Source organism: Perissodus microlepis, chromosome 20 (genome assembly GCF_051167445.1).
Source record: "Perissodus microlepis isolate ML-2025 ecotype Zambia chromosome 20, ASM5116744v1, whole genome shotgun sequence".
In the NCBI taxonomy this organism is placed as follows: domain Eukaryota; kingdom Metazoa; phylum Chordata; class Actinopteri; order Cichliformes; family Cichlidae; genus Perissodus; species Perissodus microlepis.
The window spans coordinates 3,680,642-3,706,675 of NC_140480.1; the positions used below are offsets into that span (position 1 = coordinate 3,680,642).

Here is a 26,034-nt window from a genome sequence, read left to right on the forward strand (position 1 = left end):
TTCCGTTGTTTTCGTTCAAATTCTGTTGTTTTCATGCAAATTCTTTGGTTTTTGATCAAATTCTGTTCTTTTAATTCAAATTCTGTTGTTTTCATTCAAATTCCATTGTTTTGATTCTAATTCCGTTCTTTCATTGAAATTCCGTTGTTTTCATTCAAATGCTGTTGTTTTCATTCTAATTCTACTCTTTTTATTCAAATTCTATTGTTTGTTTTAGAATTCTGTTGCTTTCATTCAAACTCTGTTCTGTACATTCTAATTCCGTTGTTTGTTTTCAAATTCCGTTGTTTTCGTTCAAATTCTGTTGTTTGTTTTACACTTCCATTGTTTTCATTCAAATTCTGTTGTTTTCATTCAAATTCCATTGTTTTGATTCTAATTCCGTTCTTTTCATTGAGATTCCGTTGTTTTCGTTCAAATTCTGTTGTTTTCATGCAAATTCTTTGGTTTTTGATCAAATTCTGTTCTTTTAATTCAAATTCTGTTGTTTTCATTCAAATTCCATTGTTTGTTCTCAAATTCTGTTGTTTTCATTCAAATTCCATCGTTTTCATTTTAATTCCGTTGTTTTCATTCTAATTCTTTTGTTTGTTTTAAACTTCCGTTGTTTTCATTCAAATTCCGCTCTTTTCATTCAAATTCTGTTCTTTTCATTCTAATTCCGTTCTTTCATTGAAATTCCGTTGTTTTCATTCAAATGCTGTTGTTTTCATTCTAATTCTACTCTTTTTATTCAAATTCTATTGTTTGTTTTAGAATTCTGTTGCTTTCATTCAAACTCTGTTCTGTACATTCTAATTCCGTTGTTTGTTTTCAAATTCCGTTGTTTTCGTTCAAATTCTGTTGTTTGTTTTACACTTCCATTGTTTTCATTCAAATTCTGTTGTTTTCATTCAAATTCTGTTGTTTTCATTCTATTTCCATTGTTTTTATTCAAATTCTGGTCTGTTCATTCCAATTCCGTTGTTTTCATTCAAATTCTAGTCATTTCATTCTAATTCCGTTCATTTCATTGAGATTCTGTTGTTTTCATTCAATTGCTGTTGTTTTCATTCTAATTTCACTCTTTTTATTCAAATTCTATTGTTTGTTTTAGAATTCTGTTGCTTTCATTCAAACTCTGTTCTATACATTCTAATTCCGTTGTTTTCGTTCTAATTCCGTTGTTTTCATTCTAATTCTGTTGTTTGTTTTAAGTTGTTCTTAGTTGGTATTAAGCGGCCCAGAGTGTGGCAAAAACATATCCCCACACTATTGCACCACCACTGCCAGCCTGAACCTCTGGACGGGCAGGATGAACACTTTAATGGCAGTTTCTGACACTACCATCGGAATGTTGCAGCACAATGAAGACTTATCAGACCAGTCAACATTTCTCCAGTATTCTTTACAGTTTTTCTCAGTCGCTTTGGTGCGTTCCTCAGAACACCATTAACATTTGCACAGCAGTTAGTGCATTTCCCAAAACAATTAGTGCAAACTGCAAAACCTAGTGGATAGCCTGCAAAAGCACGTCACATGCACAGAATTGATTATCCATACCTCAAAAGCAAGTATCCATGTCAATGAAACTGTCAGTGCCATCAAAATGAAAAGTCTTGACACCATCTTTATGAACAAGATAGTCAAATGGCATTGTCATGTTTCCACTATGACAGTTTATAATTTCAGTGTTTCCCATTGCAAAAACAATTGGTGACACCTGAAAATGCTGACGACAGCACTATGGCCTACCTGTACAGCCATCTGAAATGTGCAGTAAAGTCACTGTAGATGTTATGGGAGTCTTGGGAGTAACTGAGACACTGAATACGTACGTTTCACATTTCCATTGTGTAGAAGTGTTTGTAATCCTACAGAATTGCGCAAAAGAAAAATATGCTACAGTCACTTGTTCACTGTAGAATACATGTAAACATAAAATCACCCATTTGGTAGAGCTGTGCACTAATGTGAACAATAAACAGCACATGTAACAGTACAGTAAATCATTCTGGCACATCCAGACGTTCCTGTCTGTCTGGCCACATATTTTCATCTACATCACAACAGATGTTATCCCTCGCAATGCAGCGAGGAAAGTATCTCCTGGAGTGGCGAATCCATCCTCTGCAGGACCCTGCTGTGATGTCGTCACATGCTGCATCCATGGCTGCTAGCAGGGCCATTTGCTCATGTGGATGCCGGTCATAAACTTTCCACCTCCAGGCAGAGAAAAACTCCTCTATTGGATTAAGGAATGGGGAATATGGAGGGAGATATTCAACCAGAAGTCTGTCATGTGCTGCAAACCACTCTCTGACCTGATGGGAGTGGTGAAAACGGACATTATCCCAGACAACAACATACTTGCTGAGTTGGCCTCCACCTCTCTCATTCTCAGGGACTAGGTCCCTGTAAAGAGTGTCTAAAAATGTCAGGAGATGTTGGGTATTGTATGGACCAAGAAGGGGGATATGGGTGAGGACGCCGTTGTCTGAGATGGCTGCACACATGGTAATATTCCCTCCGCGCTGACCAGGGACTTCAGTGGTTGCCCTCTGTCCAATGCGATTTCTTCCACGCCTTCTGCCTTTGGCCAGATTGAAACCTGCCTCATCAACATATATGAATGTGTGCAGTGTTTCCCTGGCTTCCAGCTCCAGTAGACGCTTTAGAGAGAGACAGAAATGCAATGTCACAATATGCCTGTGTACAGTAACAAACAGTAATGCATGCATTTGGTAAAACACATTGTAGAGTATGTGCTGTGGAATTGCAAGTGTACTGCATGAAACTACGAAGTACTGTAAAACAGTTTGCAGTGCAGAACATAGAAGACCAGCTTTACCTGCACATACTGGTGACGGATCTCCTTCACCCTGTCACTGTTTCGTTCAAATGGCACCTTATACAATTGCTTCATGTGGATTTCATTTTTCTTGAGTACTCTGTCAATTGTTGAAATTGAAACAGATTCAATATTGCCAAATACCGTGTGATTCTCTATGACAGCGCTTTGTATTTCTCTCAGCTTTATTGCATTGTTTGCAATGACCATTGCACAAATGGCTTCTTCTTGCTGTGGGGTAAAAAGGGGCCCTCTTCCGCCTCCGCGAGGTTGTCTTACAATCCTATGTGGTGCAGAGTGAACTTTTTGTGAAATTGCAAATACAGTACAGTAACATGTGATGTGTCTGAGATGGCACAGTACAGTACAGTGTATTACTGTTTGCATACCTGTTTTCCCTACGGAATGTTTGGATGATTGAACTGACAGTAGTTCTTCCAATATTGGGTTGCACCCTTCGACCAGCCTCCTCCATGGTGAGGCCGTGATTGACAACATGGTCCACAATTGTAGCCCTTATTTCATTAGGAATCCGCCTATATCTGCCTCTTCTCCCTCTTCCCCTTCCTCCCCGCATCCTCACCCCTCTTTCACGGTGCTGACCTTCCATTTTGTGTCACAGAAGTGTAGAAATGGTACACACTAGCTCCTGCGCAGTTTATATATGCTTGCCAATTGGGGATTCACAGGATTCATCCATAATTGACAGTGAACAAGTTGTTTGTCATTGGTTACAACTAAACTTTCACACGCCTCCTCATGAGTGACAGCTGTGATTCACCTGAGATCAATTGTTCAATTTCGGAGACATTTCCAGGAAAAATGATACAGAAAGGTATAGGATTTGCTTGACAGATGGCCAATATTTGGCATGTGATAACTAGTTCAACAATTTTGTGTGTGATGACTCAAGCAATGGATGTATGACTATTAGTTTTATTGGGAACGACTATTCAGCATCCATAGGTATGATTACTTTTGACTGACATGACATAAGCAAATGGAAATGTCAGAAAGCAGCAGGGAAATGTATGGAAGCAACTGATTCATGTCCAAAATCATTTGCAGTTTGTTCAGAGAGAGGAGAAATTGCTACTATGATGTGCACAAATGACTGAGTGTTGTGGAGGTTGAACTAATAGTTATGAGAATTTCAATTCTGATCTGAGAAACGCACCAAAGCGACTGAGAAAAACTGTAATTTTGGTGAGCCTCAGTTTCCCGTTCTTAGCTGACAGGAGCGGCAAAGTAGACAACCATGCCAAGATGATGTGCCATGTCTTCTTGACCATGTCTAGATACTTAATTGCACTGAGTTGCTGCCATGTGATTGGCTGATTAGGTATCTGTGTTGATTAGCACATGTCAGGCAAAACCAATGACTATACAGTCACTATGACTAAACCAAAACTATTGTGCAGTACAGTAGATGGTAGAATCAGCAGTTAACATTAAAACTGTTGTTTAATGTTCCACTTGGTCGCAATAGATCTACATAGATGTGCATGTTGACTAGTATGACTATATTTGAGTAAATATTTGAAATACTGTTAGTGTCTGAAAAGTAGCGATATCAGGGAAATGATGTGAAGCAAAATGATCGCTGTACTGTCGCCATTATCTCGAGTTATTTTATGCTGCACAAAATAAAAATGAAAAACATAGTTAGAGTAACTTGTAGCCTTTTGTTCTTGTTGGTGTCAGTTTCACCAGTGCTGCTGGAGCTGGCCTGCTGATGCTCAGATGCAGAGCAGGTGTGGGTGGTGCCACTGCTGTCTCTAACACACACACACACACACACTCCCCACTCCCTGCTGAGAGGGTTCACACAGCTGTAATTGCACTCCTGCCAGAGCTATAGGAAATGGGGTGGCTGCGGGCAGAATCAGAGGAGAGCCTCGCAGCAGGTGGCAGGGAGCTGAGCTCAGAAGGGAGCTTGAAATCAGCCAACCAAAGGCCACTGTGGAGCCTAATTACACAATGAACATGAATAATGATGAATCTGTGCTCTGTCCGAAATATGCAGCACTCATCGCCCAATCAGCTCAAGTCTGTAGCAATAGTGGCACCACTGTTTGTAGATCTCTCACAATGACGGATGGCCTATAGCATGGACCACATACAGACTCTATGGCTGAAATAGCTATAGTTTGTACATGTGTGGGCATTTCATTGTGTAGCAAATGTGCAGTTTAATTTGCAGTTTCTGTATGAGAGCAGGGAGTCTTTTTATCACTGATTACTGTGACATAACTCCCCCATAGATCTGCACAACCATGCACACATACACAAAAGTCTACCTTTGAACTGAGCTTTTGACAGGTTGAATTTCTCCTGGTTTCCTCTTGTTGTTCAATCAGGAATAATGATGAAATGCAAATGGAGCTCCCCTGAGAGCACAGCCTCCCATGTAGACTCCTGAAGAAGAATATTCTGTAGGTGTGGAGGAAAAAAACCCGAAACTGTAATTGTTTTTATGAAGATAAATGAGGAAAGAGGCTGTGATTGAAGCCGCAGGAGTTTGAGGAGCTGTCCAGATGCTGAAGGAGCAACAAACAGCCTTCCAGTGAGAAATAAAAGCTGGTATCTCTGAAGGAACCCGTGTCCTTTTAACACTTGTCTTTGAACATTTTACTTGGGTTTAATTTTCAAGCAGGGGTTTCATTTTTAGAACAGCCAAACAACCGAAACAAAAGGGAAATTTCACAATATATATATATATATATATACTATAGAATTCGAGGCTATTTGCGCCCTCCGGTGCTTATTTATTTTCTGTAACTCTATTTAAAAAGCAATCTGGACCAGAATAAAAGGCGTCCGCCACATATCTACAGCTCGAATCTGCAACGAGTGAGAGTGTAGTCGCAGCCCCGCGTGTAGGAGAATGCAGACGGGAGGGGAGGAGTTCACGTCTTTTACTTTTCAAAGCTCCTCTGGCAGAAGAGCTCAGTCTTTGCCTGGAAAACCGCGGAGTTTGACGCTGAGGCGTCCCGGGCACGTGACCCCCCCCCCCCCTCCTTCAGCCAGATTAATCGCTTCACCGCTGCAGCCCCCGATTAAACTTTCCATGCTGTTGCCCGTCCGACGGACAGCACTTTGGAGGTTTGTGTGGACCGTGTTCGCTCCCGCTCGCTCGCCCGTCCGCCGCGCTCCGGCTCTCCACCCTCGGCTCTCCAGGTTCAAAGGGGCTCACGCGGCCAGTGGAGCTGGCCCGGGTCTCCAGCACGCATGGAGGGAGACGTTATGGACAAAGTGGAGGCCACGGCAACGGTCCGCGACTTCGACCCCATCAGCGGAAGCATCCCGGCCACCAAAGTGGAGATAACCGTGTCCTGCAGGTGAGTCCATCGGGGTGCTGATGCTGCCCCGTCTGCGTCAGGTTTGGGAAGCTTAGCGCGTCTTTTGGCTACATTTTTATGTGAGAAGCACTTAAATTTTTTTTTTCATTTTCTTTTCATTTTTAAGGCGTCATTTACCTTTTTGATGTTTTTACTTTGTTATTTATTGGGTTTTTTTCATTTTTAATAACCCTGCTTAATATTTCCCCATTAAAAAGAAGTATAAACATGCTAAACAACAAAAAACTTTCCAGCCCACCAATAAACCCACAAGCAAAAATTATTTTTAAGCAGTTAAAAAATATATCATTAGAAATTCAGCCAGCGACTAATTAGAACTGCAGTGATGTCCTCCCCCGGTTACAGTGAGCGAAAGATGCTGTGATAGAAACCAGAGCGATGCAAACTTTTACGCATATTCCGCCCTAAGATTTGCACTTTGGTGTCTTATTTCCATAAATCAGGTCGGGTACGACGCTGTGTGCTGTGCACGCGCCCAGTCGCGTGCCTCGGGAGATGCCGAGCGACGTGGAGTTATTATTGGCGTGCCCGAGAGGTTTCCCCCGAGGCAGCGTGTCATGTGTCAGCCTCTGCAACTGCTTGTCAGGCTCCCCCGAAACGACTGTAGTTTGTCACCGAGACGTAAAGATGAACACTAAACAGTTTTTTCCTCCCAGCAGCCTTGAGCTGAATCCCAAAGTAGATGCAGCGGGAAAAATACCACGGATGTGACAGGAGCCTGCTCGACTGGGTAGGGTGGGGCAGCGCTGGTTGCAGGTATACGCACAGTATGTACAGTATGATGCTGAGACATATGAGAGCCTAAGCGTGCAGGAGGTGCAATTTCAATGAGAGCTGCTCATAAAATGTGATGTGAATCTGTTTTTCAGTGGCCTCCCTCCAGCTCTCATTTTGCCCTGTTTCACAGTATTTAGCTCTTTTCACCTCCCGGCTACATACATCGTTATGTGCATGTAAATGAAGTAAATAAAACCACAAGGGAGAGATTTATCAGCCAAACACCCCGCTGCCATTGTTTTCTTCCCTTGTCTGCAATGTTTACTCAGTGAGTTGCCCGGAAGGAGAATTGACTGTCGATCTTGTTTAAAACTGTGATTTTTAATTTTAAATAAGCTTTGTAATCTTACCTTTGCGAGTTCATCAAACAGCTTAACAAAACCAACAAAGCCGTTAGCATGTAGCTGACCTTTTGTGACATTCTGGATATTAATTAGCCAGATTTCAAAAACGTGTCAGCTGACCTTTATTGGGCGGACAGGTGACGAGATGATGATTGATTTTTGTTTGAGGATGATGAGCCGCATGAAGCCCCGTGGGAGCATTCTGCTGTAGCCCTTGTTTATGCAACAAAAATAGTCAACTGTGTAAAACTGTGGTAAATTCGAGTGTGTGGGAAGATTGCGTTTGAGGCAGACATGGAGCTTAGGGTGGGTTTTATCCAGTGTGGGGCGTTTGGTACGAGTAGCAGCTGGACTTGTGTTGCTTCCCTCTTGGAGCACGCTGTTGTTTTTTCCCTGCAGACATCCGAGCTTTAAGCCAGGGCTCTGTTGATGCCCCCAGGCTCTGTTGATCTGCAGCGCCCTTGTCATTAATTTCTCTCCAAACACTAGCTCTTGGACTCAGTTTGATGGAGAAGGAAAATTTATTCCTGCTTTCACTGGGGCCTTGAAGCATCGTCTGCTTTAGATGCAAAGGCTTCAGTTGCTGTCTGTTCTTCTTTGTGACTTGCGGGGATTGCTGCAGTCTGACCTCTGACAGCTGCTTCAGTGGACATCTCAAAAGTTGAACTCATGCAGAATACACACCAATGCACGCAGCTATTCTATCCACTTATCAGGAAGTGTATATTTTATCTATCCAGTGCAAGCAAACAGAAACAATTGGTGTTATATGAGGGGAGAAGCCCGGGCTCCACAACTCTGTGTAATTGATTTAGCAAGCCTGAGAGCTCTGAGATTGCAGCGCACATGGAATTGAACTGTGCCGTGCAGCCCTACAGGCATTCTCATAACCCTCTGCCAATATTGCAGCAAGCCCGTCTGACAAACTAGAGGGACTCAGGCAGACAACCGCTTATCAAAACAAGTGCATATCACAGTGATAGCACATTGTTCCCTGTCTATGGCTCTGATTGGCTTTGCTCACAGGTCAACCAGTGAGCCATACCCCGAGCATCTGCTTCTTAGCTGCGAGGACAGCACTCTAACTCAGCGATAAGATGGCTCTTCAAACTCAAGTAGCCTCTTTTCCTACATCTGCCTTTTATCAAACACAGTCAAGTGAATACATTTTACTGGATTAGGACCAGTTGTCCCCTGGTGTTTTTACATGTTGACCCCTCCAAGTCTTATGTGGCAGTAATAAATGTGTTGATTAGCTAATATTAAAGCAGCTCTGGTGAATGTTTTGTAAGTTGTTCGTGTGGTTTGCTTTAATTATGAGCAAAGGAGTAAATGTGAATCCTTGTGGACTGCAGAATGTGCCCTTTCTATATCTCAGCTTAGCAGGCTGTCTCAGAGTTTCCATGTACAATGACTTTAGGGAAACTGGGGCTTTAACTTGGTGGTTCCACTTTTAGGAATGAATGCTGGAAGAAATTTGCACACAGACAAAATAAGGAAAGAAAATCCCCCCCCTAAAGGCTTGACACGCTGAACTTTATTTAAGGAAGATTTTTTACTCCCAGTTTCTCGTTTGCTCATCAGAATGTGCATATAAATCCAGTAATGATTTGTAAATGTTGTGTTTACCCTTTACGCTTATGTGACTGTAACAAGGGAGGGGAATCATTCTGATAAGCTCGACAAGCCTGACAAAGGTTTACAACCCTTATCAGAACACAGCGACGGAGGGGTGGTGGTGGGGATCCTGCTTCTGAATGATTACTTTTTTGGCATCACATTTTTTTATATAGTTAGAAATGACTGAATAATAAAACTATTTCGTTAAAACAAAAAAAATATGCACTTGTGAGTAGACGATTTTACTGCGCACTGTTCATGTGCTTTCAAGGCGGGATATGGAAACAGCAAGAGTGGTATCAAGGTCATTTTTTAAAATACTTAATCAAAAGTTTCTTGCTATAAACTGAACATTTGGCTTCGTCTGTTATGCTTATATGAAAGCAAGTTGTGTAACAAAGTTGCACGAATGAGGGCTTTCATGTGGCTGTTTCAGAGGTGTAAACTCCTTTTTCTGATTGTTTTAGCACAATAGACCAATGACACCAGCAAGCAGAAGGACAAATGTTTATTATTTATTTCCTTGCCATTTGCCAACATAGGCCAATTCTAGAAATTTACTGCTCCTCTTCGGCTTGTCAAAGCACACCCAGGTAGGTGATTACAAGTAAAACTGGGTGACAGAGCTGCCTTCCGTTTCCACTGTGCTCCACCTCCCACCTGACAGCTTGAACACAAACTTTATCAGCCCCCTTCACCTATTTCACAAAGACAAAGACACTGCAAGCTCGTCCAGCCCCTTCTGTTCCCTGCTGTTGCTTTAGTGCCTCCCTGTAACCATTCATTTGCTGTCATAGATTTGTTAGAGTAGCAATGCCTTCAATCGATGCATTCCATAGCTGGAGGGAGGGGGGGTAACTCATCCGTGCCACTCATCACCCGAGGGATTCATTACCTGTTGAAACACACAGGGGCCACATGACTTCCAGCAGTCTTGCGACAAACCTGTGCAGGAGGGGTTCCCCTGGCGCACAGGGCCACTGATTGCTGTCCCCGCGAGGTCAGTCTGAAGACTTGAGGCATGTCTCTGGATCTGGTCTCTTCCCGAGACAATCATTGCGGCAGAGGGGAAGGCGTAATGAAATCATCAGGACGATTAGGATGTTTGGTGTCACTGCTCGATGCAGCAAGAGCTACTGCTCGAGCAGAGCAATTTGGACTCGAGCTGTGTAACCAACCGTTTGTTTATTTGAATGTGTCGGCATGGTGTGTAACTTCGCTGCTGTTGTTATGTTAATAGCTCTTATAGCTGCTACTCTCACTCAGTCTTGGATACCCATTTAGTAAAAGCTGTGACCTGGTTTCTCTGGTTGAAACATGCTTTTGTTTTGCTCTGGCAGGCAGCAAGTTTGAACTGAACCAGTCTGCATTGTGTAAGAACATAAAATATTAATAAAAGATCTCTCTGAGTAAGAGAGAAATTTCAATTTGCAGCGTTTTCCTTGTGCTTTTCATATTGTGATCTGGGTTAAGACTGACCTGAGGCAAGCTTGCAGCTTTTATCTTACTGGATGGCTTGTGTTTGTGGATGATGTGTCACATCTGTTTTGGTGATCAAGGCTAAACGACACCAGGGTGCCAAGAGGAGGCAGATTTTAATTTTTTTTTTTGCTCCCCATTTTTGTGGATGTTACATTGCAGCAGACGAGTCTCACAGGCCGATGAAGCGGATAATTATGCATGAACCCCTGACATAGTGAAAATGAATTTGGATCCCAGACACTTGGCTTGTGGTGGTGTCGGTGTTATTAATATATTCTCATTTGGGATGTATGACAGCAGAGGGGGATCCCATGGAAGCACAATTGCAGTGCCATGCCAGAGGTTTATGACACTCTGCATGTTGCCTGCCTCATGTGAAAGTGTTGATTGGAATGACAGGGGAAGTCAAGAGTGTGTTGTAGCAATAAGAGATCAAAGCAGTCCCCAGTGGCTCAGAAATATCAAGCTGCTTTTGTCACTATTTTCCGAAAAACTTAAGGGTCAACAGAGTATGTTGGAGGATTTGTCGTGAGGGCGTATTTGACCTAATATCACAGCGTGTCTGGAAAATGAGAGCTGATGGCAGATTTGCACAAAGTGTGACAGGTTACTCGGTGAAGATTTCTCCACATTGCGTTGCATATGTTGAAGGTCTTTCACTCGTTGGCAGTCTTAGCTGAAGGGCTAAACGAGCTACTCAGTGTCAGCTTATTGTCGTCTCTGAGGATTTTTTCTGTTTCTGCATTAGAGTGGACATGTTATTCAGAGTGGACATGTTATTCAGAGTGGACATGTTATCCAGTAGCCATAAGGGACATTTCAGCCAACATGTGTGAGAATGTGTGCTTTTGGTACAAAGCTATGCATAATTTTGTGCGTGTTTCTTTTTTTTTTTTAAATTACAAATATATTTAATATTCTCTATTGGGAAATGGATTATCAGTCAAATTTTTACACGCTACCAAGCAAATGATTATAAGCTTGTGGAGGAATTCAGTCAAATTTTCACTGAAATGGGTTTTTCTATGTTAGAAGCTTTCAAATGGAACATGTAAGGTTGTAGTCTTTAAGCAGATTGAGTAGGCTGAACCCAGGTTCAAAGCCATAGGAAGTAAAAAGTTCTACAACAAAGTAACAAAAAAATCAATTGTTAAAAGATGTTTAAAATTTCAATTTATAAAGTCTTGAATACCTTGAAACCTTGGATATGGGCCAGTACACACATCTCTGATTTGTTTAAATAGATCTGCTGCTGTGCTATTGACCGCTTTTCTTCCCCAGGTGGAGAGGCAACTAATGAATCAGAGTTTAGGTATAAAGAAAGATTTCGTTGGGAATAAGAATGGGGATCCTGGCTTCCTTCAGTCCAACCGGCCACATTTATGATCAGTGATGTCATAAAAACAGTAATAAGTGTGGATTGGATTGATGCAGATGAAAAAGTTGACTTACAGAGATGAGACTGTTAAAATAATGAAAGGTTTGCTTATACAGGGTCGAGCCCATCAGGGCTTTTCTTCTATTTCTTTGTCTTCTTTCGTTGCTCTTTTTAACAGTCAACACAGCCGATCATCTCCCTCCATCTCACCCATTTCACTAGTATCCTCTTGTCACACCAACCATCTGTGTCCTCCTTCACTACACACATGAATCTCTTCAGAGGTTTTCCTCTTTTCCTCCTGCCCAGCAGCTTCATATTCAACACCCTTTGCTCAGTATATCCGCTATCCCTCTTGTGCTGATGTCCAAAGTACCCATCTCAGCTTCGTCTCTTCAGCTTTGTCTTCAAGCTGCTCAACCTGAGCTGTCCCTCTGATGTACTCACTTCTATTCCTGTCCATTCTGGCCACTCCCAGTAAATAAATCTTGAAGTCTGTAGCACAACCTTTTGTCTTTTTGTTAGGGCCATATACAGTATTAGCAGTTTGCTGAACTATCAGCATAAACATTTATAACAGCTGATAAATGAAAAATAAAAGTAAGGAACAGTTGGGAGAAACACCCTTCAACCATGTTCCGACTGTTGTCATCGCATAGTATGTCCACCAGAGGGCAACTTAACCATCAGCTGATCCGAGCGCAGTTAGGCAGAGCATAAACAGGCAAATAACTACTCGCAATAAACTTTTTTTGTGTCTGAAAGTAAAAATATATTGTGTGCTATATCGGTGGGTACTGGTCTTTAAACCCTATGCTGTTCGGGCTCTAATATGGACATGCTTATTACAGCGTTTATCTCATAAAATTAAATAGAGGAAGATATTTGTTGAGAAACATGGAACACTTACTTCCAACCCAGTCAATTAGTGTGTGTTTGAGTGCATAGGCGTGTGTCACAAGTTGGTCTTACGTCTTTTTTTCTCCCGGCATTAGTTAGTGTTTCTCATTTCACGCTCATTACGGTTTACCACCACCCACCTGCTGTGTGTTGCTTTCACCTATTGATGCTCAACATGTGTCCACCACCAATTACGCAGCCACAGTTCTCTATTTCCACACTATAAGGTGCGCTCGCAGCTCTCTAATGCTTCGCTAACCTCAATTAGTGATATCATTTCTTTGTAAATGATCATCATCACTTTTCTTTTCACTCCACACTTAGCAGAATGCATGCAGAGTGTCTTCTCTCTGTTTAAATGATCAGTTGCCAAAATATGCATGAGCTGATTCTTTACTGTGCCCAGTGTGGTGCCTAGAGTACAATTCAGAGTGCTTTATATTGCCATTTTGTAGCTGATTTGGATAGTGTATGCCTGCAGCTTGGTGCTTTTTTTGGATTGCCGCAAGTTCACACTAGACTCAGTGCAAAGTGCTCTGCCAAGAGTTATAAGCCCTATAATATCAGTCTGTATTTCCCTCCCCTTCTTGTAAAAGGAATCTTTCTCTGCACAAACCCTGGGCTGTCACAGTATGCAATTAGCAACATTATTATTCCCAGATCGGACATTAGCAACATGGCAAAAGCCAACCTGATACAGGGATTTGCAGCGCATGTGCTTTCTCATTTATTACACGAGCAGAAGAGCAGGTTTATGACTGAGATCCTGTCACTCCCTGTGAGATGGCTGCCCAGGGAGTGCTCTGCTGCAGGTATGTCGACCTGGAGAGATTCGAAGCAGAAACTGAATAATTAAACAGATGGAGGAAAAGAAGACACCTGGTGCCATCACAGTGAAAGACATCAGATGTGCGTTTCACTAATAAGGAGACCAGATTGTGTGTCTAATGTAACAGAGGGGAGGTTTTAGAGCTCTCGACAAAAGCAACATTACCCTGTATCGCTGATCGTGACTCCAAATACAGACAAAATGCAGCAAAACAAAGCCACACATACATTCCTGCTTAAATCTCAGAGAAGGTTCTCCTTTGTATGCATGCTATCTGATGAGCTTTGCTATATGGTATGCTATACATAATTTTTGCGCTATAAAAAATTTATTACCCTTAAGGAAAAGCTGAATATTTCACTGTACATAATGGGATTCCTCTTCTTTGTAGCACTATATACGTTCCCCTTTTTGTTCTCTGACCTTTTGACCCTTTACATCTGCTCAAGGGCTTGTTAGACAGGAAATAGTCCCACGGACCCCATGATCCGTAATGGAAAAGGCGAGGTCTGTCATCTGTCAAAAGAGAGAGCGAGCCATGAGGCAGAATAGAAAGTGAAGTGACAGAGAAGACTTGAAATGCAAACCATCCTTCTGTTTGACCTCCCGGCTTCCTCCGCCGTCTCTAATGTATTATGGAGAGTTTTCTTCCTGTAAATCAGTCTTACTTGACTTTCAGGCTCTCATTTGTCATGTCCTCGTAAAAACCAATGAGGCAGCAGCTCATTGGCCAGTTAGATTCAGGACAATTTTAAACCACTTTCCACTGAATTAGATACCATTTCTCCAACTTGCCAATTAGGACTTTGACAACTTTAAGGAAGCAGAGGAGACTTAAGGCACTGGTGACAATAAGGCACTGTGGGCACGGGAATTAAATTCCACATTTCTTAGTTTAATAATAAGCCCCTTGGACCATGGAGTTGCTAAATTATCTCCAGGGATCTGACTGAGAGGGAGCGTTTTCCTAATATATTCTTTTTTAATTAGAGTTCAGCAGCCAGCCATGCTTTAGAGGTCAAATCTCCTTCACACTGGGCATTCAGTGAAACCATTTATCAACTACAGCGCCTTTTGACACATTTATACCAGCAGAGAGAGTTTGTAGATTTGATTTAAGAGCTCGTGCATTTCTGGGCCGATGCTAATTCAGCGTTTACAGAAATTCCTGGTTGTGGCTTATTGTATTTATCAACTGAAGTGTGCATAACCAATAACTATGAGCTTAATTCACTGCCAAATAAACAAACATCACTTTGTGAGGGATGATTAGGCAGAGAAAAGAAAGCTATTAAGATTATATTCTGCTTTTTTTCTCCAGCGAAATTGAATTTATTCTTGTTAAACATCTAATAATGCACTGCTGACTCTTACTACAGGCGCACTAAAATATGAAAAACTTAAGTAAGAAAGAAGAGATTATTGCAATCAAAGTTTTAATGAAGGTGACGGCATCAAGAGCAATAGAGAAAAAAGGAGAGTTTGCTGTTTTCGTTACATGTTTTTTAAATGAGATGGCCATAGTGATCACAAAAGCGCTGGGATCTGAAAGCAGGCGGATACATGAAATGGTGTGAATGAAAAATAGCTGTATCTAATTACTTTTGTCCTACTTTCAATGAACTTCATCTTCATCAACAAACTTTTCCTACATCGGCTTTCGGGATAATGATCTTCTCTTATCCCACTGAGATTTGCAAAGAGAAGGAGTTAACTTTTGAAATAGGCAGCGTTACTTCAGTGAAAGCAGACGGATTATCTGAGATGTTAATACCCGTCCTACGGCACTGATGCGCACACTCTGGCCATGCGCACATTAAGCTCCTGGATTAATTTGTACAGGCGTATAAATCTGTATACTAATCATTTCTTTCTGGAATAAAAATGTTCGGCAAAAACAAATTAAGGTTTAGCCAGGTAAACGAAGGCTTGTGCTCTACAGGAACATGGAGCAAAACTAAAAGAGGATGTCATGTTTTCCACTCTTGTCTGCTCTGAGAGCAGGGATAAGGTGATGGACAAGCTAATTGTTTGAGGGTAATGGATGCCAGACAGTAACAGGTGGATACAAAGAAGCGGTTAGTCATGGATGGCTTTGTTACTTCCAATGATAATTGCACTGACAATCGTCCAACTGTAGTCAGGTCAGCCCAAGGCTAATACCCAATAACACCGCATCTGTCATTTCCCCACGTTTCCCTGTCACAGAAGATTTTGTGTCCAGGAATGGGGAATTACATGTACACGAACGATGCCCTGCTGCTTGGATTCAGTCCTGAACCCTCATCTATATTCATTGAAATTCTGCTGTCCCCTGAAGGGAAGAGGACTTTTCTGAATTGCGATCAAGTTATTTAGCGGCACAAGCTTTTGCACTTTACAGATATGCTAATGAGATCCCTGAAAACATTGGGAACATGTCTTCCATCTAAAATGGTAAATGATGATAGCATTGCTTTATGTTGTAAAGGTGATGCCTACCTTATTAGAATTTGCACAGAGGGAACATATTAAGGGAAAATGTTCAGGGTTTTAGCTTAAAATAAGGATGACATGAATAATATTATTGCTGATTGCGCCTCTTATCTGGATTGAGTCAATAAGCCAATCAGAGTGCGTGGCTGCTTGAAAAGGTGCCAGATGATGATGATCGTAGGGGTGCAACGATACACAAAATTCACGGTTCGGTTCGGTTCGGTTCGACACTTTGGTGTCACGGTTCGATATTTTTTCGATACAAAAATAATAATAATAATTAATTATTATATTATAATTATAATTATAATTATAATAATTTTAATTCAAAAGTACAGTTTTTAAATTTAATGTTGCTGAAACAACAAAGTAATAAAAAAAATCTATCTGATCGAGAAATCACTCATCTTTGGAAAAGAGAGTTTATTACAGAGAAATGTCTCTTTCCAAAATAAAAGCTATACTATACGCTTCTTCTGGAGTATATTCTCAGCAGCATATTAAACATATCAGGTCCCCATAAGGAGAATCATGTGCTAACGGCTGTCTAAATGACTCGGGTAAAGTTTGTAGCATGCGTGCTTGTTGTTTTTGTCTGCTTCCACTTGTCTTTGCACTAGGATGATGTCGGCGTAAATGTGCTGTCATATTCGTTGTGTTCCCACTAGTGCTGTCAGCGATAATCTCGTTGAAATGACGTTAACGCCACAACACGGCAAATCTCCGTTAACGAGCTACCGCGGATCGCCCCGTGCGTGGGGCTGGACGGCCAACACGTTAACGAGCTAACTGCGCTAACACATTAGTTTCCACCAATGTAATTGAGCATTGTGTGGCACATCTGACATACTGTTTTACTTTTGTCCATGACACGCTTACCTTCAGGGTCATACGTCACATGAAAACCAAAATAGTTCCAAACGCCACATCTGAATTAGGGTGGGGGAGGTTCAATTTGCCATGTTGCAACGAGAGCTAACTTCTGTCTCTCTAGCTTGCCCTGCGCTCAGTGAATCTGCGTTCGACTACTCCGCCTAGACTGCACTGTCGAGCGCAGATCCACTGAGCGCTCAACACAGACAGCATCGTCAGAAGGAAAGTTGATAAAACAAATAAAAATTTTTGTATTGTTCGATACATATGCGTACCGAACCGAAAGCACTGTATCGAACGGTTCAATATCGATACGAGTATCGTTGCACCCCTAGATGATCGGTGTTAGCAAACTGGATAGATCTTTCACGAAAGCGTGAATGCTTTATTTAGAGAGTTTAGCGTGTGCAAAATACTACAGGCCACCAGATAGTGATGGACTCATTCAGTCTAAGATATTGGTTTGAATGGTTAAATAAATTCAATTCTCATATGTAGTCTGTTTTGTAGCTTGTTGGTTCCTGGCCTGAGTCATTTGGACACCTTACATTCACTCTGTTGCTGCGACAGAGCTGCTAACTTGTTAATTGCCACACTCTCTCCTCTGCGTTGTCATGTACATATGAGGAAAGCTGGGTGCTGTGCTCAGTATCAATAAAGGCTGCTCATTGGTTTGTACATGGGTGCTAAAGAGAAGCTGTGATCATGATTATTTTGGTCAGTGCTGAGATCTGGATTATTTAACATGATTATCTATTAACTTTTAAAACATCAGGCATTATTTGAACTTTGAGCACAAATTGTATTATTTTTGTCACGGTTCTGGGTCGGTTCGACCCAGCATTTTGAGTTTATTATGTTTTGGTTTATTTTTTGAATGATCGTTTTGTTCCTCTTGTGCTTTGTCGATTATTATTAGAATTCTATCTTTCTGTTTATTCGTGGTCAGGATTTGTTGTCTCATGTATTGTTTGAGTTTCATGTATTATTTTCTGTCTGCCTCTCTGTGTTGAGTCCGTGTCTTTGAGTAGTGATTCATGTTTCCTGTTTTATTGTGAAAGTCTTTGTCTTATGTTAGTGTGTGCAGCTTTGCTCCCCCTGTCTTGTTAGCCCTGATCTCTCCCAGCTCTGTCTCCCTCCTGTTTCCCATTCCCTCATTACCACCCTGTGTATATAAGCCCTGTGTTTTCCCGTGCTTGGTGTCGCGTCGTACCTTCGGATTATGCCTGTGTGTTTTTGTGGTCAGTGTTTTCGTATGCAGTACCATTGCTCAGTTTGTTTTGTTTTCTGCCAGTGAATAAAGCTGAGGTTTTTTTGAGTTACTATTCAGTGTTCGAGTCCTGCGTTTGGATCCTCCTCTCCGCCTGCCCGCACACAGAGCCCTGACAATTTTTTGTGTCCGCATCTACTTTTCAGATTACTTGGAGCCAAAATGTTTCCGAGCAGCTGTTTTATCCTCTCCCATTGCTCAAAGACTGTCTTTTTGTCCTTCGGGTTTGAGCTGAGCTAAAAATGCCTGCTCTCTAGGGCTTTTTTTTATAGGAATGGGTGCAGGCACAATTGTGAAGGGGAAGATGCACAGGATTTCTAAAACAAGACAAAAAGAAGCAAATTATTGTGAAACTTGATTATCTTATTTTAATAATCTTTGAAAGTTAAAACTGTGATTGAGTGTACAATTAAATATATTACCCAGCCATAAATATGCCTAGTTTGAACTGTTTATCTGTTTCTTGAGCGTTTTTTTTAATGCCACTTGTTTTTTTTTTTTTTTGCATCATTTTTAGATTTACAGTTATCTACTAAACTTACACGAATAAAAGAAATCTGACATTTAATGTATGGTATTCTATCTTCAGGTGTTTTAAAAAAATGTTTTTGTTTAATACTCACATTTCTGCATTTTTTAATTTAAGGATTACATATTCTTAAAAGGATTTGCAGTTTCTGAGTGCACTGTAGAGACAGGCTGCTTTTATAGGTAGTGTCCATTCTTTGAAAGGCACCTCTGCCTGTTACCTCTGTCTCTTTCCACTGCACTTTATTGTGCTCACATGGAAATGATATCCCACGGGGCGGTGTGGTTTGTGTGAAGTTGAGTATGGTTGTTGAATTACCGTGCAATTATGTTGTAGCTCTTTGCATATGGCATTCAGTGATTTCACAGCATGAAAGAAGAAGCATTTTTTGTATTGTGTACAGCTGTTGCCCTGCAGTCTTAAACGGAAATTGCATATACACACACACATGCAGGACTCTGTTTTCACATTTTGATGTGCAACTCTTTTCTTCTCTTACAGGAATCTGTTGGACCGAGACACTTTCTCCAAATCTGACCCTTGTAAGTTCTCAGCTTTTACGATGATAATTGCAGCTTAGATTTTCCTGCGGGAGATTTTGCTCAGAATATGGTTCGCTGACACCTCGTCTCCATTTACAAAGCTTCACTTTTTATTTTTGCTGAGCTTAACTTTGATTCAGTTTACTGCGCTGTTTCAAAGTGTTCCTTCAATAACTGCATATCATTTGCACAATAATGTGACAACCTTTCCTTGCTGAGAGCTAAAGTACCTTAATGCATGCAGGGTGTAAACGCCAGCCTTTGAATACAAATGGCTATCTTTTGGTGAGACACATGGGGAAACGCCATAAAGGCATTTTCTTTGATACTCCCTGCAGGATAGAGAATGGAGGGGGAGACATTTAACATAATAGGGAGGAGGTAAAAGCCCTTTGTGTAAATAAGCTACTGGGAAAATAGCACTGACACCCTGTTTTGTATTCACCTGAAGCTGAACCTCGGTATATATGACAGGTCATGTGGTAGTCACCCGCCCCAGCTTCATTTAAAGTCGCCAGATCTAATGGGAATCAGGAGAATCCCACAATGAAGAAATTGTGTTTTGATTGCATGGGTGTCGCTGTGTTCAGGGGCTCTCTATCTTGATTTTCTTTTTTGATTGTGGACAGCATACCTAGAACCATCAAGCTTGGCAGTTCATTATGTTGTCAGGGCGTGGCAAGATAATTAATCATGAATGTCAGCAAAGAAGGAACAAAACAAACATAATTTGAAGAGGCAGGATTCTTGATTGAGATTGTTTGGTGACGTATTCTTCTGTTGTGCATTTTTCCTCTCTCTTCGCTGCTATCTCATCCTTCTTCATCACTTCTCAGTGGTTGTGTTGTACACCCAGGGCGTAGAGACCAAACAGTGGAGAGAGGTAAGCGATCACACCGTTTCCCTGTCAACACAACTCAATCAGTCCGTCTCTTTTCCGTGACATCTTACTCTGTTTATCCCGCTTACCCCCTCCCCACCCTCCTCTGTCTCAAGGTAAATGCTGTGAGTGCCAATCACTTGCAATTGACTGACCTTGTAAATGCTGGTGCTCTGATCAGCACTGTGTTAGCTGTGACTGATTAAGGTGGCAGCTACATGTATCATTAAAGATTTTCCTCTGTGTCGCTGTCCCCTCTGGCTTCCCCTCTGATCAAAGCAGACAGAGGTTGCAGTAAGACATTAGGCCCGTCTGGAATTGTTATGTGACACTGTAATCACAAATTAAAGGCATACACTGAAACTGCAACTTAAATTAAATCAATTCTTATTATTTTGATCTAAGGCAGTCGAACTAGTCTCTTTGCTTACACATTGAAATCGATTGGGATTGAACGGTGAGTGGTGTGACTTCAGATTTAAAATGGGAAAGATCTGATACCCCAATAAAAACAAAATAGTTTTGTTGAGTTTTTGCTTCCAAAAAGGCAAAAATGTGTTTCAGTTGTACCGCACAGATTGATAACTTGGATTTCAGGATTCACTGGACAAATTAGTAGCTAAACAGTTAAAGTATCACCAAATTTTACTCTTTATTTCATAAAATATAACGGTATAAGCAGCAATGATCTCAGTTTGACTGTCAAACCTAAAGAATAATCTATACCTGTAGCCACTCTGCTTAGCTGCTGTGTGAACCTCAGTATAAATGGCTTTACACTCCACTATTTTTCCCTTGCTCTTTTTTAGCTTAGAGAAACTACAAAGAAGAGATGTGAAATGAGTTCAGAGAAAAGGTCAAATGTTTATTTGAATCACAAATTACATCTTTTAGATTGTAGATTGGGAAATGCTCCATCAGCTCTCCATAGTTTGATTATATTGTCTAAAAGTAAAAACAAAAACTGAACTGAGAACAGAGGTAACACAAGCAGACCCAGAAAGATTACCAGCAGATTGGATAATATGAGTAAAATATGAGTACCACAAAGAACAGGTGAGAAATAACACGAGAAACCACATCAGGGATCAACAAGAATTACCAGAAACAGTGTGGCAAACAGGCCATTTGAAAAAGCACTGTGGGCAAGGAGACAGGGTGATAAACCACCAAAAGCTCTTCCACTGCTCCAAAGCATACCATCTGCCTTTTTAAATAATATTTTTCACTGTATGAATGGCTCGTCCAGGATCATAACCATAAAACACCCCCACAGGTGCCACGGACAAAATAAATTTAGCATTAGTAAGAATTAGCCATTTGCAGGATGAAAGATGGAGGAAATTTTCACTACATTCGAAACAGAAAATTGTCGATTCTATGCCCAAGTAGTCCTGTTCATTCGTTTTTTTTTACATTCAGGATATGAACTCAAACAATTCTAAGAAATTACTGGTGGATCGCTAGAAAAATGGTGATGAGATGATGAGATGGTGTATTGCTCCAGACATTTCCTCCACAGAGACATTGACGTTGGTGTTGCATTTTGAAGGAGGGGAAGTCGATATACAAGGTTGTACAAACCTGGGCTCTACGCAGTGGCTGATCACAGTTTGAAGTGGATGTGAATGTCAGATTGTTGATCTCCAAAAGTGACAGATAATGTGTGACACAGACACCCCTTATCTGACTTCAGAGTGGTGCTGGCTTAAGGGGCTTCTGATGGTAGCAGACCATCTGACATGCAGTTTGGACAGATCATAAATCCTGCAGTGGCCCCCGTAGATGAAAGAAAATAAATCTTACCTTTGCATGACAACACACACACATACATTTGGTTTATATGTCTGAATACCAGACCTACCAAGTTTTAAAGAAACACATTGACATTTCAGTCTTCTTAAAGTAGAGCATTAGAAGGTCAATACTGCTCTTAATTGCCCGTCATCAACAATATTGCAGAAGTGGAAGCAGAGCAACTACGGACGAAAGTTTCGGCCTGTCTCAGCAATGCAAAGCCCCCAGCATCCAACATCACCATGGAGGAGAGGAAGGCACAACATTATCATCCTTCCGGCAGACAAGGGTAGGTGCACAGTATTGCTAAACCAGAAAGACTATCATGAGAAGATTTTGTCACTACTCAGTGATGAAAATACTTATGAGCCCCTGAAACGAGACCCAGGAAGTGGCTACAGGAAGAGGGTGATAGACTGTCTGAAGCAGTTAGAACAAGACAAGGCTATTGACCGGACCTCATACCACAGGCTGTACCCAGGGGAGTCTACACCAAGTCTGTATGGTTTACCGAAAATACATAAACAGGGTGCACCTTTAAGACCGATTGTCTGCATGATCAACTTGGTCACCTATAACATCTCCAAGTTTCTGGCTTCGATCCTCAACCCGCTGGTGGGCAGCTCTGAACACCACATCCAGAACACCCTGGATTTTGTTGAGAAGGTGAGAGATGTCATTATGGAGGCAGATGAAACCATGGTCTCGTACGACGTGACATCTCTCTTCACTTGCATCCCAGTCACAGAAGCATTGGAGGTAGTGTGTAAGAGATTACAGGATGACACCAACCTCAGCAACAGGACCACTCTCAGCATTGACCAAGTGTGTTGGCTTTTGGAACTGTGTCTTCATTCCACCTACTTCACATACAAGGGTGAGTTCTACAGGCAGAAACATGGGTGTGCCATGGGCTGCCCAGTTTAACCCATCGTGGCCAATTTGTACATGGAAGAAGTGGAAAAGAGGGCTTTGCTATCCTACCCTGGAACACCACCAAGCCATTGGTTCAGGTATGTGGATGAGACCTGGGTGAAAATCAAATCTCAGGACGTAATACATTTCACGGATCACATTAACTCAGTGGACCGACACATCAAATTCACCAGGGAGGATATGAAAAGTGGCAGGTTAGCCTTCTTAGACTGTGAGATTTCCATCAGTAATGGGGGACATCTAAAAGCTGACGTGTACCATAAACCTACACATACGGATCAGTATCTAAGGTTTGACTCTCATCATCCACTGGAGCACAAACTGGGTGTCATCAGGACGCTACAACACAGAGCGAACACCATCCCCACTGACACAGCGGCCAGGGAGGCAGAAGAACAGCACATCAAGAAGGCCCTGAGTAAATGTGGTTATCCCAGCTGGACTTTTGTCAAAGCGGGAAAGGCGCCAAAAGAAAGCTCCAGCCGATCCAGGAGAGAAGGACAACCGCTGCCTAAGCGAAAACCTGTAGTGATCCCATATGTGTCAGGAGTATCGGAGCAGTTGAGACGCATTTTTTCTAAACACCGGGTCTCTGTGGCTTTTAAACCCCAAAACACGCTGCGCCAAAAATTGGTCCACCCCAAGGATCGGGTCCCCCGACACAAACAGAGTAACATAGTGTACGCTGTTAAGTGCCAGGAGGATTGCCAGGATTTATACATCGGGGAAACCAAACAACCTCTGGCGAAGCGGATGGCACAACACAGAAGAGCTACCTCGTCAGGCCAGGACTCTGCAGTCTGTTTACACCTACAGGCCAGTGGACACTCTTTCAAGGATGAGGATGTAACATCCTGGACAGGGAGGAATGCTGGTTTGAGCGCAGAGTCAAGGAGGCCATTTACGTGAAAAGGGAAAGACCATCTCTGAATCGAGGAGGGGGCCTAAGGGTACATCTGTCACCATCTTACAATGCTGTGATTGCAGCCATTCCCCAACTCTCTGTGAATGGTACTCATGGCCATTGATCAGTGGTCTTTGATCAGTGGGTTTTGGTCAGTGGTTGTTGATCAATGGTCATGAGAATTTGCATAATTATGATTAAGGAACTGACCTCCCAGCCCATTGTTCCTTCAGTGGGCTGGTTTCAGTCATTATGCAAATTTACTGTTTATAAGATTTGGGGAAACCTGCAGCCAGCTGAGACTGAAGAAGTCACTTGCATGAGTGACGAAACGTTTCTCCCACAAAACGCTACGTCCAGATGAACAGATTCAACTTTTGGAGATGCCCGTCATCTTCAGCTCTCTCCCTTCTCCCTTCCTTTTTTTGGTACTTCTATGCCGGAGTCTTAATGTTTCTTAGGGTTGTGATCGATTGCCGGCCAACCCTTTGACTCTGGAAAAAAGATTGACTTTCATTCAAAGCCAGCAATGTTGGAAAAATCAGGTCAGGACACAGTCCAAAGTTGCCTTTATAACACCTAAGTGATTTCTCGCTACTTGAAATACTCTTCGATTTAGGCAATGGTGCTGTCTGCACCGTGCATACACTTGTTTGCTGTGAATTCACTGGACAGCTACCTGCTCATGTTGATGCTGTTGAACATCACACAGTTTTCATATTATGCTACAGGCACTTGCAATCTTATTGCCTTTGATACGGTTGCTTCGAACATGGAGACCTGGTCTGCGACTACTGCTGTCTTTAAGGTAGCTTTGGTGCATCCAGACGGCGATAAATACGGAGTTGGTCTGCTATGAGTTTGTGATCAAGTTGGCAATCGCATGCAATCGTTTTGTGATAATACCATGGTCACTCTGGTAAATCAGAAAAAAGCTACTTATTGCTGTCTATTTAATATATTTTGCCCTTTATATACAAAGAAATTGACATTAAACAAAACCTCACAGATTTGAAACAGAGGTTTAGAAATTCCTCCACTAATAGTGACACAGGCACTCAGCAGCCTTGCTTTTATATACAAATATAACCAGAATACAGTTGAATTGAGTCTCTTATTGTAAAAAAACTCAAAGGTAGCCCTCATTGGCATGGACTGACTCAGACTGATTGCAATGTGTTGGCAGTGTGTTTCCTAATGGCAAGGAGATCGACTTCCTGTTTTTACTCTACTGAGACTGAGCAGTTTGGGAGGAGAAGCAGACTGGAGACTATTTACTGTCAACAGACATGCATTGCAGATTTGCATTGCCAAGTGCATCTCAAAGAGAAGACAAAGAAGTCTAAGAAAGTTTTCTGGAGCCTTAACAACACTTGAGGTTGATGCTTGACAGTTTTTCCTCTTATGTCTCTGAACGAATGTCTGCCGGCCTTGACTCACAGAAAAGCAAGTCTTGGTACTGGTAGCGACGCAGTAATATTCTGTTCCTAAGCCAGAAAGTACTTTTAACATTTTATCATGCAAATATGGATGAGCATCAAGTGTTGCGCTCATTCGTGATAAGTCTCCTACAGTTGTCACCTCGGGTTACAGTGCCCCACCTCGAGCGTACAAACTGCGGGTGCAGGCTGAATGCCTCTCCCTGAAGGAGATAGGCCTGTGTCTTCAGCTGCAGATGACAGCTGGCTTCACGAGCAGCCGAGTCAAGCTGTGCAGAATTGATAAAGCGGAGTGCCTCTTTTGCCCCTCTGTCAGGTAATGTGTTTTTGTTCTCCTGGGAGTAAGTGTGGTTGGTAGCCAGTGTGCCACCAGCCATCTGTAATCCAATTACCCTTCTACGGGACAAGCTTCCCCATCAGCTGCTGGTCATTCACACACCTCATCAACAGAAGAACATGAAAGCAGATGTTACACATGCATTGTGTTTTGCTTCCTAAGAAACCAGTGAGCTCTTAACTCACTTTTGGTCACAACATGAATCTGACAATCCATCATTTTCCTGCAGCATGACTTAAAGTCTTAATATCCAACTCCCTCATCAGTTATTACTCCAGGTGCATGACAGATTTTCCCCTGTCTCGCACTTTCACTTACCTGAGCAGCTGACATAGTACAACCTGCATAAATTCCTTTCAAACTCCTTGACGTTAATCTTTTTACCAAGATAAATCTTCTAACGTTAGGGCTCACAATTTATTTCAGTACAGGGTTACTTAAGGGAAAGAAGTCACACTGCCAGCACCCGGATATCCCTGCAGGAAGGGTCTTTTTTTTCTCTCTTGACAGTTAATTGTAGAGCTTTGCAA

At 41.9% G+C, this 26,034-nt stretch overlaps 1 protein-coding gene and 1 long non-coding RNA gene across 3 annotated transcripts in view; one reads left to right on the forward strand and one right to left on the reverse strand.

Moving 5' to 3' along the window:
- Nucleotides 1-1,366: 1,366 nt before the first annotated feature.
- On the reverse strand, nt 1,367-5,644 carry LOC146363841 (uncharacterized). The gene is made up of 2 exons (XR_014799107.1): nt 5,131-5,644; nt 1,367-2,651 (listed from the first exon to the last, which is right to left on the reverse strand). It is a non-coding gene; the product is annotated as an uncharacterized LOC146363841 (long non-coding RNA).
- Nucleotides 5,645-5,852: 208 nt separating this feature from the next.
- The window catches only part of cpne5a (copine Va), an 87,065-nt gene continuing 66,883 nt past the window's right edge, over nt 5,853-26,034 (forward strand). For both annotated transcript variants that reach the window (XM_084918380.1, XM_084918381.1), the window contains exons 1-3: nt 5,853-6,171; nt 19,171-19,211; nt 20,048-20,094. In XM_084918380.1, coding sequence (XP_084774506.1) covers nt 6,062-6,171; nt 19,171-19,211; nt 20,048-20,094 — 198 coding nt within the window. In that variant the 5' untranslated portion in view covers nt 5,853-6,061. The remainder of the gene's footprint in view (nt 6,172-19,170; nt 19,212-20,047; nt 20,095-26,034) is intronic.